General features: G+C 45.2%; 1 protein-coding gene across 1 annotated transcript in view; it reads right to left on the bottom strand.

Moving 5' to 3' along the window:
• Window positions 1-866: 866 nt before the first annotated feature.
• The window catches only part of LOC121875027 (5-exo-hydroxycamphor dehydrogenase-like), a gene marked incomplete at its 5' end in the record, with an annotated part of 47,268 nt that continues 33,948 nt past the window's right edge, over window positions 867-14,186 (bottom strand). Inside the window, 1 exon segment of the mRNA XM_042379381.1 lies at window positions 867-1,485. Coding sequence (XP_042235315.1) covers window positions 1,423-1,485 — 63 coding nt within the window.

A 14,186-nucleotide genomic window follows, 5' to 3' on the forward strand; every position in this document is an offset into this window, starting at 1 on the left:
TGTTGCCAACATGATCATGCAGTACAGTGTGCCAGCATGATCTTGCGGTATTGATGCCAGCATGATCTTGCAGTACAGTGTTGCCAGCATGATCTTGCGTGTACAGTGTTGCCTTGCGAAGTGCAGTGTTTATAGCATGATCTTGCAGTACAGTGTTGCCAACATGATCTTACAGTACAGTGTGCCAGCATAGTCTTACCAAGTGCAATGATGTCCCAAGTATGGAGTGTAGCCAGCATCATGAGTCTTAGGGCTGTAGGTTTCACATGGTCATGGGGAGTACAGTGTTGCCAGAAATGGGAGTGTTACTTGGCATTGTCTTGCAGTGCAGTGTTGCCAGCATGATCTGAGAAGTACAGTGTTGCCAGCATGATCTTGCGAGTACAGTGTTGCCAGCATGATCTTGCGAGTACAGTGTTGCCAGCATGATCATGCGAGTACAGTGTTGCCAGCATGATCTTACGAGTACAGTGTGCCAGCATGGTCTTGCAAGTGCAGTGTCCCAAGTATGGTGTAGCCAGCATCATGGTCTTGGGAATACTGTGATTTCACATGGTCATGGGAGTACAGTGTTGCCAAGTAAGTGTTGCCAGCATTGTCTTGCGAGTACAGTGTTGTCAGTAAGGTCTTAGGAGTAGTGTTGCCGAGTAATGTCTTGGGAGTACAGTTTTGCCAAATACTGTAAGGTCTTGGAAGTACAGTGTTGCCAGCATGGTCTTGGGAGAACAGTGTTGCCGGCATGTTCTTGGAAGTACAGTGTTGCCGGCATGTTCTTGGAAGTAGAGTGTTGCCAGCAGGGTCATGGATTAAAGTCCTACCAGCATGGTCTTGAGAGCACAGTGTTGCCAGCATGGTCTTGGAAGTAGAGTGTTGCCGGTAAGGTCTTGGGAGTACAGTGTTGTCAACATGGTCATGTAAGTACAGTGGTGCCACGTCTTTGTAGTGCAGTGGTGCCACGTCTTTGTAGTACAGTGGTGCCACGTCTTTGAAGTTGTCACACATGACTCAAAGGGCGTGGCTGGTAATTCACGTACAGACAGCCACCACTGACGTCTAAGGGGGATGAATGAGGGCTCTCACAGATGAGTTATGCACAAACAACCATCACGGACGTCCAGCAGGGGTTGACTTAGATGCCTACTGGGGATCCAAATACGAACAGCCATCCACGTCCGCTCAGCAGGTGGTTGTGACCCTTACGGATGAATCACAGACAAAATCCACGGACGTCCAGCAGGGGTTGACTTAGAGGCCTCACAGATGTATCACGTACTATCAACCATCATGGATGTCCAACAGTGGGATGACTCAGAACCCTCAGTACGGGCAGCCATCACGTCCGTCCAAGAAGGAGTTTGACTTAAGAGAGGCCTCACAGATGAATCACATACAGACAGTCATTACGGACGTCATCTAAGTACACTACAGATGAGGGTTAATCGCCACTCGGAAGAACTGCCCCGTACGTGCCACCTCGACCGCGTTCTGCAACACACAATTTAATTTCATATAACAGATGTAGGAAGAACCAAGCTCACAGAATCAAGGATATCATTGCACGGACATAAGAAAGTGAAGTGGCAAGTTTCAGGGATACTGCAAGAGGAACAGGTGAAGTGTTGCAGGAAGGAGATCCCAAGAGGCAAGAAAATACTCACATTAAAGTTCGATTAGGAGGTACATGGGTGAGGTATAGTCTTCAAGGTGGTGATGGCGATGATGGTGATGGTGATGTTGGTGGTGGTGATGGTGGTGGTATTGATGATGGTGATAGTGACGGTGGTGAAGGTATTAGTAATGGTGATGGTGGTATTAGTAATGGCGATAGTAATGGTGGCGATGTTCTTGGTAATGGCGGTGATGATGGTGATGGTGGTGGTGATGGGTTGGGGATGATGATATTCATACATGTGTACGTGATGGTCGTGGAGGTTAGGACAAGGCCGCCACGCACCTGAGCTTCACTACCGTGTGTACGTGACAGGTGTGGAGGTATGTGACAGGTGTGGAGGTATGTGACAGGTGTGGAGGTATGTGACAGGTGTGGAGGTATGTGACAGGTGTGGAGGTATGTGACAGGTGTGGAGGTATGTGACAGGTGTGAAGATATGTGACAGTTGTGGAGGTATGTGACAGGTGTGGAGGTATGTGACAGGTGTGGAGGTATGAGAGAGCTTGATTGAAACAATTTATTTAGCCAGAAAAAATACAGATACAGAGTGGATAATAATAACAATATTAACATGGTTGTGGAGGTATTTGACAGATGTAGAAGTATATGACAGGATGTGGAGGTATGTGACAGGCGTGTAGGTATGTGATAGGTGTGGAGGTATGTGACAGGTGTGGAGGTATGTGACAGGTGTGGAGGTAAGGACACAAACACCACGTACACCGGAGTCACCTGTACCGGGGTCTGAGAGTAAATATAGGTAGTGACGGAGCGTGTTAGAGCAGGTGACTTCCATCAAGGTCATCACACTTACCGATAACATCTTATATAAAGGTCTGACTTACTTATCTTAAATACCATTGGACAGAATATAAAACTCCTTATAAGTTGTCCTAAATTAAAGTATTGGTCCATTTAGTGGTTAATGAAGGAGGTATAACGTGACATCTTGAGCAACATTGTGAGGCTCTTATATTATGGGTCATTTTGTTTACTGTGGATGGTGGAGAAGATGGTGGTGATGGTGGAGGTGATGGTAGTGATGGTGGTGGTGATGATGGTGGTGATGGTGGTGCTGTTGGTGATGGTGGTGGACATAATGGTGATGGTGGTGATGATGGTGGTGATGGTGGAGGTGATGGTAGTGATGATGATGGTGCTGATGGAGGTGATGGTGGTGCTGTTGGTGATGGTGGTGGATATAATGGTGATGGTGGTGATGATGGTGGTGGGTGGGAGATGATGATGGTGATGGTGGGGGTGATGGTGGAGGTAACGGTGATGATGATGGTGGTGATGGTGGTGGGTGGTGATTGGTGGAGGTGAAGGTGATGGTGGAGTGATGGTGGTAATAATGCTGGTGATGGTGGAGAAGATGGTAGTGATGGTGATGAAGTTGGAGATGGTGGTGGACATAATGGTGGTGATGGTGGTGATGTTGGAGATGATGATGGTGATGGTGGGTGTGATGGTGGAGGTAAAGGTGGTGATGGTAAAGGTGATGGTGGTTATGGTGGTGATGGTGGTGATGGTGGAGGTGATGGTGGTGATGGTGGTTATGTTGGTGATGGTGGTGGACATAATGGTGGTGATCGTGGAGGTGATGGTGGTGATAATGGAGGTAATGGTGATGATGGTGGTGGTGGTGATGATGGAGATGATAGTGGAGGTGATGGTGGGGTGATGGTGGTGGTGGTGATGGTGGTGATGGTGGAGGTGATGGTGGTGATAGTGGAGGTGATGGTGTTGATGGTAAGGATGGTGGTGGTGATGGTGGTGATGATGGTGGTGATGGTGGAGGTGATGGTGTTGATGGTAAGGATGGTGGAGGTGATGGTGGTGATGGTGGAGATGATGGTGGTGATGGTGGAGGTGATGGTGGTGATGGTGGAGGTGATGGTGTTGATGGTGGAGGTGATGGTGTTGATGGTAAGGATGGTGGAGGTGATGGTGGTGGTGGTGGAGATGATGGTGGTGATGGTGGAGGTGATGGTGGTGATGGTGGAGGTGATGGTGTTGATGGTGGAGGTGATGATGTTGATGGTAAGGATGGTGGTGGTGATGGTGGAGATGATGATGGTGGAGGTGATGGTGTTGATGGTAAGGTTGTGGAGGTGATGGTGGTGATGGTGGAGATGATGGTGGTGATGGTGGAGGTGATGGTGGTGATGGTGAGTAATTGTTGTTATAAGTGGTGATGGTGGAGGTGGTGGTGGCGATGGTAGTGATGGTGGAGGTAATAGTAGTGATGGTGGAGGTAATGGTGGTGATGATGGAGGTGATGGCTGTGATGGTGGAGGTAATGGTGGTGATGGTGGAGGTGACGGTGGTGATGGTGGAGGTGGTGGAGGTAATGGTGGTGATGGTAGTGATGGTGGAGGTGATGGTGGCGATGGTAGTGATGGTGGAGGTAATAGTAGTGATGGTGGAGGTGATGGTGGAAGTAATGGTGGTGATGATGGAGGTGATGGCTGTGATGGTGGAGGTAATGGTGGTGATGGTGGAGGTGATGGCTGTGAAGGTGGAGTAATGGTGGTGATGGTGGAGGTGACGGTGGTGATGGTGAAGGTGATGGTGGAGGTGATTTTGGTAATGGTGGGGGTAATGGTAGGTGACGGTGTAGGCAATGATGGTAATGGTGGTGATGGTGGAGGTAATGGTGGTGATGGTGGAGGTGAGGACGGTGGTGATGTAGGAGGTGATGGTGGAGGTACTGGGTGGTGATGGTAGTGATGGTGGAGTAAGATGGTGGCGATGGTAGTGATGTAGGAGGTAATAGTAGTGATGGTGAGGTGATGGTGGAAGTAATGGTGTAGATGATGGAGGATGGCTGTGATGGTGGGAGTGTAATGGTGGTGATGGTGGAGGTGATGGCCGTGAAGGTGGAGGCATGGTGGTGATGGTGGAGGTGACGGTGGTGATGGTGAAGGATGGTGGAGGTGATTTTGGTAATGGTGGGGGTAATGGTGGTGACGGTGTAGGCAATGATGGTAATGGTGGTGATGGTGGAGGTAATGGCGGTGATGGTTGAGGTAATGGTGGTGGAGGTGATGGTGGTGATGGTGGAGGTAATGGTGGTGGAGGTGGTGATGGTGGAGGTGATGGTGGACGTAATGGTGGTGATGATGGAGGTGACGGTGGTGATGGTGGAGGTGATGGTAGTGATGGTGGAGGTGATGGTGGTGATGATGGAGGTGATGGCTGTGATGGTGGAGGTAATGGTGGTGATGGTGGAGGCAGAGGTCACATCCGGGAATTAAACTCAATGTTTGCACTAGCAGACACACACACACACACACACCTTGACCACCGAAGGGTCAAGACGTACCTGGCGCTCCTCTGGGAGCAGCCAGGTCATCTGTTAAGTTGGCCCATACCAACTCCCTCCCCTGAACCCTCCTCCCCACCGGAATATCAACAAGTTCACGCCAGAAGTTACTATTTCATTTAGGAAAGGAATGGAACCAGTGTTAAACAGAGGTGAACAGTGGTGAACAGTGCTTAAGTCAGTGAGAACAACTCAACAGTAACAGTCTCACCCAAGTTAACCTTCACACAGTGAGGTCCCAGGTACCCAGTGATAACGGCCCGACCCAACAACAACCACCGATGTGTTAATCCGTCTACGATAGGAAGGCCTGGGACCACACCTCACTCATAGAACACCGTCTGTGAGGGAACTACTACACCACGTGAGGCCCCTCATAACACCATCTGTGAGGGAATTACTACACCACGTGAGGCCCCTAATAACACCATCTGTGAGGGAATTACTACACCACATGAGGCCCCTCATAACACCATCTGTGAGGGAATTACTACACCACGTGAGGCCCCTCTTAACACCATCTGTGAGGGAATTCCTACACCACGTGAGGCCCCTCATAACACCATCTGTGAGGGAACTACTACACCACGTGAGGCCCCTCATAACACCATCTGTGAGGGAATTACTACACCACGTGAGGCCCCTAATAACACCATCTGTGAGGGAATTACTACACCACATGAGCTCCCTCATAACACCATCTGTGAGGAACCACACACGAGGTCCTCCCAACACCATCTGGAGGGAGTTACTACACCACGCAGTTTAAGGTTCAACACCTACATTAATCTGTATGTTCACTGTATGTTCCTTTACCTTTCTCTAATGAAGGCTTTTGTTAAACCACCAATGTATGTAATAAGTCATTTATGCCCAATGTATATTTTCAGCCTTCGGGCTGCAGAACTTTTTCAATAAACCGTTAATTATTATTATTATTATTATTATTATTACACACACACACACACACACACACACACACACACACACACACATCCTTGACCACCGTAGGGTCAAGACCTATTCAGGCGCTGCTCCTGCTGAGCAGCGGCCCCCCTTGGCTCATGTTCGGCCCATTTCCTAAGTCCCTCTCCCCGACCCATCCTCACCGCCGGGATATCAACATAATCAAAAGTGACAATTTCGTTTCGGAAAGAAGTGGGACCAGTGATGAACAGTGTTTAAGCCAGTGAATTCAGCACTAGACAGTACCAGTGAGAGCCGTGACCCACCAGTGGGATAAGCACCCCTGGGAACTGACCACCATCTTCTGACAAGGAGGTGCTAATCAGTCCACCCAGGGAACAACAGAGGGCCGGCGGGCTAGGCACCTAACTACGAGATAACACAACACCACTGGGCAGAGTGAGGTACTGTGACACTACCCCACACCACCTGGTGTCCCCATGACCACGTGAGGTCCTTCATATCAACACCCGAGGACGAGTTACTACATCACGTGACCACCACACCACCTGATGTCTCCACGACCACGTGAGGTCCTTCATATCAATACCCAAGGACGAGTTACCACACCACGTGAATACCACACCACACCACCCGATGTCTCTATGACCACGTGAGGTCCTTCATATCAACACCCGAGGACGAGTTACTTCACCACGTGAACACCACACCGGGCCATCAACTGTAAACTATAATAATTTGTATGTTCAATTTATTGTTCCTTCTTCTTTCAGTAATAAAAGCTTTTGTTAAACGACCTACCCACCCCATGTCTTTGTATGTAATAAGTCATTTTTGTTCAATGTATATTTTCAGCCTTCGGGCTGCAGAACTTTTTCAATAAACCGTTAATTATTATTATTATTATTATTATTATTATTATTATTATTATTATTATTATTATTATTATTATTATTATTATTATTATCATCACACACACACACACACACACACACACACACACACATGGACTCAGCCAGCTAGCCTCACCTTGAAGCGACCTCTCACAGGTAACGAAGAGAGGCAACAGGTAACATTACCCTTTGTGTTCACCTCTGTGTAAATAATTTTTCTCTCTGTTCTTGTGTGTGTGTGTGTGTGTGTAATAATAATAATAATAATAAACGGTTTATTAATAGAGTTGCAGCCAGTTTCTGGAAATATACAAACTTACGTGTGATTTAGACATAATAATATACGTACAATACATTTACAGGGCTGTACAGTACATAAATCAGGAGCTGTTTATTATTTTAACAATAGATGGGATGGTGCTGTTCTTATATCTATCGGTGTGGGCTCTTATGGGCTGTATTTTGTTGTAGTGGCAGACTGCGCGAGGTGGGCAGGGGACTGCTGGTGGCAGTAGGTGGAGATGACGAGGATGGTGCAGTAGTCCACTGCCAAACCCTGCTAGTATGTGTGTGTGTGTGTGTATGTGTGTGTGTGTGTGTGTGTGTGTGTGTGTGTGTGTGTGTGATGTCACCGTTGTGTTTCAGTTGTATAGCAATGTGAAATTCGTCTTGATCAACATAACCTAACCAAACCGTTTGCCAACAGTCCCCACCTCCTCCCCCACCACCTCCACCACCAGTCCCCCACCTCCTCCACCACCAGTCCCCCACCTCCTCCACCACCAGTCCCCACCTCCTCCACCACCAGTCCCCACCTCCACCACCAGTCCCCACCTCCTCCACCCTGTCCCACCCTCCTCCCCACCAGTCCTCCACCACCAGTCCCCCACCTCCACCACCACCAGTCCTCCCCCACCTCCTCCACCACCAGTCCCCCACCTCCTCCACCACCAGTCCCCCACCAGTCCCCCACCTCCTCACCACCAGTCCCCCCACCTCCTCCACCAACAGTCCCCCTCCTCCACCACCAGTCCCCACCTCCTCCACCACCAGTCCCCACCCCTCCACCACCAGTCCCCACCTCCACCACCAGTCCCACCTCCCTCCACCACCAGTCCCACCTCCTCCACCAGTCCCCCACCTCCTCCCACCACCAGTCCCCCCACCTCCTCCACCACCAGTCCCCCACCTCCCCCTCCAACAGTCCCCCACCTCCTCCACCAACAGTCCCCCACATCCTCCACCACCAGTCCCCCACCTCCTCCACCCACCAGTCCCCACCTCCTCCACCACCAGTCCCCACCTCCTCCACCACCAGTCCCCACCTCCTTCACCACCAATCCCCCACCTCCTTCACCACCAGTCCCCACCCCTCCACCACAGTCCCCCACCTCCTCCACCACCAGTCCCCCACCTCCTCCACCACCAGTCCCACCTCCTCCACCACCAGTCCTCCTCCACCCAGTCCCCCACCCTCCACACAGTTATTTTGAGACACTGTTTAGTTCTCATCTTTCTTATCCCAGATGTACAGATTACATGGTGTGTGTTGTAGTCCTCCACAAGGCCACAATTATAATATTACAGTCCCTCCCCAACAATTATACTATATTGTTGTCCTCCCCAAAGCTACAGCGACATATTGTAGTCCTCCTCAAGGCTACAGTTATACTATATTGTTGTCCTCCTCCTTAAGGTTACAGTTATACTTACATATTGTAGTCTAAAGTTATTATACCATATTGTGTAGTCCTCAAGGCCAGTTATACTATATTGTAGTCCTCCTCAAGGCTGATGCTATACTTATATTGTCCTCCTCAAGGCTACAGTTATACTATATTAGTCCTCCTTAAGGCCTACAGTTATACTATATTGTAGTCACTCACTCAAAGGCTACAGTTATACTATATTAGTCCTCCTCAAGACTACAATTATACTATATTGTAGTCCTCCTCAAGGCTACTGTTATACTATATTGTAGTCCTCCTCAAGGCTACAGTTATACTATACTGTATTGTAGTCCTCCTCAAGGCTACAGTTATACTATGTTGTAGTCCTCCTCAAGGCTACAGTTATACTATATTGTAGTCCTCCTCAAGGATACAGTTATACTATATTGTAGTCCTCCTCAAGGCTACAGTTATACTATGTTGTAGTCCTCCTCAAGGCTACAGGTATACTATATTGTAGTCCTCCTCAAGGCTACAGGTATACTATATTACACTCTGTCCAACGGCAAACAAAAGATTTACAGTAAGGTCAAGTCAGCCCTTTAATATTTATGAGTCAATTAATTTTTTTTCGCATTTGTTGTTATTGTATTTATTTATATAATTCATTTATACTGTTTATCTTAAGTGTATACTGTACAGTATGTGAGTCTTACTTTCATTGTAATTATTTTATCGTCTCCAATACCAGGTTATGGAGGTTAGAATGAGGCAGTGTTAATGGGTGCAGCTGGGTCGTGACGTCACCGGTTATACCCTGGGGGGAAAATCAAGGAAATGTTCCCACTCTCACGCGTCTGCCTTCACCCTTCCCCCAGACGTACGGTGCTGCTTGTGTAATACCTAGCGGATCACCTCAACATTACTCCAATGCCCCTTGAGATTAACCACCCAACCGCTTACCTAATCTAACCTAACCAAACATATAGCCCAGGAACCTTAGGCTAAAAATAGTGGTAAACTTGAAGTAATTAGATAAAAGCTGAACATTGGTAAAATGTAAAGATATGTATCCAGACCAACATACTATACATCCCATGACATCCCACGCCAGCGTTTGTTGCCATATTGGATTATTTTAAAAACTAAGAAGCTGCTAAAGTTTATATTGTACCTAAAAATATAATTCAATAAAAGTTGCTCAGATTCATGTCTAGAATCTTATTAACTGTTATTTTTTTTATAGTTCATTTAAGCTTAGAGGGAAAAAATTAAAAGAAATCGGGAAAAAAGTTTTATAAGCAAGGGTCTTACAGAACTGGTCGCCTAAATGGGGAAATAGATCCTGTATATTTACAGGGAATTTGTATAATCAGTGAATTCATGAAATCCCTAAAAGGTTTAGTAAGTTCATGTAAATTAACCCGCGAGTGAAACAGTAATTACATAACTTCTAGGGATTTCATGAAATCACTGATTATACAAATTCCCTGTAACATATATACGACTCTATACTGATATTTAAAACTGTAGAAGTTATGCTGTAGAGAAGTTTTCTGGTGTCTCCTCCACGACAACAGAACAGCTTGTTGAACTCCGGGAATCTCGCCAAATTCGCGATGAAAGAGATTTACAGGTGCTGGTGGTCTGGTTACGATCTCACTCTATTTCAAGAATCATTTGATGGTTTGGTCTCTCTAAGAACGGGAATAGATGCTGATGGTTCAGTCAATTGTGATATAGCAGAAGTTATTGGCTTAGCAGGAATACTTGCTATGGACGGTAAAAAAAAATCAGATTTACATCTGAAGCGAAAGAACAAGGAACGGCCCATTGCAATGATGACTCGTGGAGTAAAGTTCGTGAAGAAGTTATTGCAATCAACTCCCAACAGCTGTTCAACAGAATGGTATGCGCAATGCAAGAGGGTGACCAACTGGCCAGTTACATAACTTATGAGTTAGCCCCTAGACCCCTTCACTGTTTGATGAGATTTCAGTGAGGAAAGGAAACAAGGCAGCATCGCTACTCTATTTGAATTTTGCAGACCGTGGGAAGGCACAGTCTCAGAAGACTACCAATATATTGTGGATGGCGGTCACCTACTTCATAAAGTAGTGTGGCCTCGACCTGCAGCGTACCAGGATGTCCTAAAAGTCGACACAAATTATGTCATCAAACACTATGGCAAGAGTGCAGTAGTGGTCTTTGATTGCTATCCAGAAATACCAACAATTAAAACTCAGGAACAAAATCGTTGAGCTTCCTGACATTTCTCTGTTGAAGTTGAAAATGTAGCCACAACAATACCACAAGTATATTTCCTTAGTAATAGATCCAACAAGACACAGCCGATCAATAAACTGAAGCTACACCTGCTGACATAGTGGTTCATTCAGTCAATGATGATGCTTACAAACTAGAAGATGAAGGACAGTAGTGGGTGATGACACGGATTTACTAGTACTTCTCATTTCCCTTTTCAAGTCATTCACCAAAATACTCTTTATGAAGCCTGGTAAAGCTCACAGTTCCAGCAAGATTTATGATATTAGCAAAATGCAAGCAAGTCTCGGACACCTGTGCCAGCATCTTCTTTTCTTTCATTCAATCACCGGTTGAGACACAACGTCACCTTTTTATGGCAAAGACAAGAATAAAGCATTTCAAATCCTGAAGCATCGCCAGATCGTATGTGCCATAGTACCTGTGTTCAATAATCCACAAGCATCAGCAGATAACGTGGCCAACGCTGGCAAGCTTTCATCCTTCATATTTATGGAGCTCGCACAACTGATTCGTTGGGCAAATATCGTTTTTATGTGTACAAAAGAGCTGTAGTTAGGATGTCTATAAAATCAAAGTGTGACCTGTCCACATTGCCACCGACTTCTGATGCAGCTCGTTTACACTCTTCAAGAGCTTTCGTTCAGGTACAAAATTGGCTTGGTAGTTGTCGTAAAGGATGCCGCCATCAATGTGAATGTCAACGACCTGGACTATCTTCTCCATCCGGGGATACGGACAAAGACCCACCAGACAAAATCTCCTAGGACAAAATCCCCCGGTCAAAAGCCCTCCGGACAAAAACCCCACCGGACAAAACCAACAACGGACAAAATCGCCTCATTGTAAAAAATAAAACAAAATTTATTTAAAGTTTTCAATAATTTTCTTACAAATCCACTTAATAAGAGATATTGTCAAGGTGGATTTGTAAGAAAATAATAAAAACTCCAATTAGATTTTTGTCTTATTTTTTTAACATGAGATAAATGTTGATACTTAATTAGTTTTCATTTATTTTTTATCATATAAATTACATTTCATAATTTTCGGTAGGGGTGCGGTTTTTGTCCGGTAGGGAGTGCGGTTTATGTCCGGTGGGGGTTTTGTCATGGACCAGTCCATCTATGTGTGGTTAGTGTCGTGGCGTTCACTGTGAAAAGTCATCAACAGTTGAAGATGACAGAGGGCAGAGTAGTGATCTATTACTTAATAAGAAAAAAGTATATCTCATATGAAACTAATATAATTTTCTCCAACTGACAATTTCTGGCAGTTTAATATATCTTGCTGCTAAATATTTCAGGTAATGTAATTTTTTCGTATATGCCTTGTAATTTATACAGTTTCAAATATAAGTATAAAGTTGTCTATATATTTGGAACGATTTTTTTTCCTCTACATCTTTTATTGAAGCATATTTCCTCCTTTAGGCGACCACTTTTATGAAAATCCTTGTTTAATAAAACTTTTTTCCATTTTTTTTCAGTTTTTACTTATAAACTTTTTATTAACTAAAAAAAATAACAATTAATGAGATTCTAGACATGAATCATATTTTTAGGTAAACCGTAAACTTTAGCAGCTTCTTAGTTTTTAAAATAATCCAATATGGCGGCTAACGCTGGCGTGGGATGTCATGGTATTTTTAGTATATTGTTCTGGTTACATATCTTTACGTTTCACCAATGTTCAGCTTTTATCTAATTACTTCCGTTTAAGCTCCTAAAGTTCCTGGGCTATTAATCTAATCTGACGTTGACTTAACCTAACCTTGTGAAATACTTAGTGGATAACCTGAAGATTATCCCCCCCCCCCCCCCCAGTATATTTCATCTTAAGATTAACCACCCAAACGCTATCCTAATCTAATATGACTTAACCAAATCTTTTGTAACCTAATGCTGCCGTAACTTAACCTAAACTAATTAAACTTAATCTTGCATAGACTAACCTCACCTAATATAAGCTAACCTAACGCTAACCTAACACTAGCCTAACCTAATACTGATAGTGATTTAACCTAACACTTACCAAACTTTGCCTATCCTATTGTAACCTGAATTAATGTTACATAACGTATCCTAACCTAACTTAACCTAACCTAACTTAACACTAACATAATCTAACACTAACCTAATCTAACACTAACCTAATCTAACCTATCCTAACACACTTAATTTACCTAACGCTAACCTAATTCTAATCTAAACTAATCTAATCACTTAGGTATCGTTGGAGTGTTTGATCATGAGGTGAAGTATGCTGGGGTGACAAATCTTGAGTGACCCCTGACCTTAGTATCACAGGTAGACCGTTACCATATGTTGTAATGATAAAGTCGGTCAGGTAGAGACACTGGCCACCACGTCACAGTGATAAGAGTTCTCATGGACTTATGTTATAGTGTCATGGTTATGGTGACCAGGAGTTGACCGGGAGTAATGTACGTAGAGATATTAGATGGATAAACTAGTGCATGCAAACAGCTCAGAGGTAGTAGGCAGCTATCAAACGGGGCCTGGACAAAAGCCCCCGAGGACAAAAGCCCCCGAGGACAAAAGCCCCCGAGGACAAAAGCCCCCTAGGACAAAAGCCCCCTAGGACAAAAGCCCCTAGGACAAAAGTCCCTCAGTAAAAGTGCAAAATAGGACAGAATCCCCCTGTTTTTATGTTAAAGAGAGGGTCATTAAAAATAAAAAAATATAGAGATTTAAATATGAAATTATTACAATTTAAATATTTAGAATATTATAACTCTTTCAATTTTGATAAGGAACATTATTAAATAAATAGAAAAAAAAGACATGTTTTACCTTCATGATTTTTCTTTTTTAGATTGTCCCGGAGGGGGCTAGTTTATTGGGCACCACCTTACATCCTGTGCAGAAGCACAGAAGCGTTTACAGCGCCCATCTGGGAAGCATGCGGAGTTCATGCTTGCCTTTATGACTCATGCATTAAGGGCGTAAAAGCCTGAAGGGTCATAGGTTTTGTCAGCAAGTTTCATAAAGTGACAGAATGATGAGTGTGTGGGGGGAAAGTTCCCGGTACATTTCATCTGTTTATGGCAAAGCACAACAGGCCCCTAATAATGTCAAGTGCCAGGCCTGTCACTAGGGGGAGGGATATCTGGTCAGGGAGGGAAGTGGTGTTGGTAACGGCTGGGGACCTGTAGGAGGAGGTCATAGGGCAAGAGAGTTGTACACTCCTCCATACAAATGTTTGCCGATGATGGCAAGTTATTTCGGGAAATTAAGAACCAAGCGGACTGTGAAGAGCTGCAGAAGGACCTCTGTGGGCTCCAGGAATGGTCGAAGAAATGGCTGTTGAGATTCAATGTCACGAAGTGTAAGAGGATGCACCTGGGGCGTACCAACGGTAAGGAGGCGTATCATATGTCCCAACGG

Source organism: Homarus americanus, unplaced genomic scaffold (genome assembly GCF_018991925.1).
Source record: "Homarus americanus isolate GMGI-L3 unplaced genomic scaffold, GMGI_Hamer_2.0 scaffold45482, whole genome shotgun sequence".
Classification (NCBI taxonomy): domain Eukaryota; kingdom Metazoa; phylum Arthropoda; class Malacostraca; order Decapoda; family Nephropidae; genus Homarus; species Homarus americanus.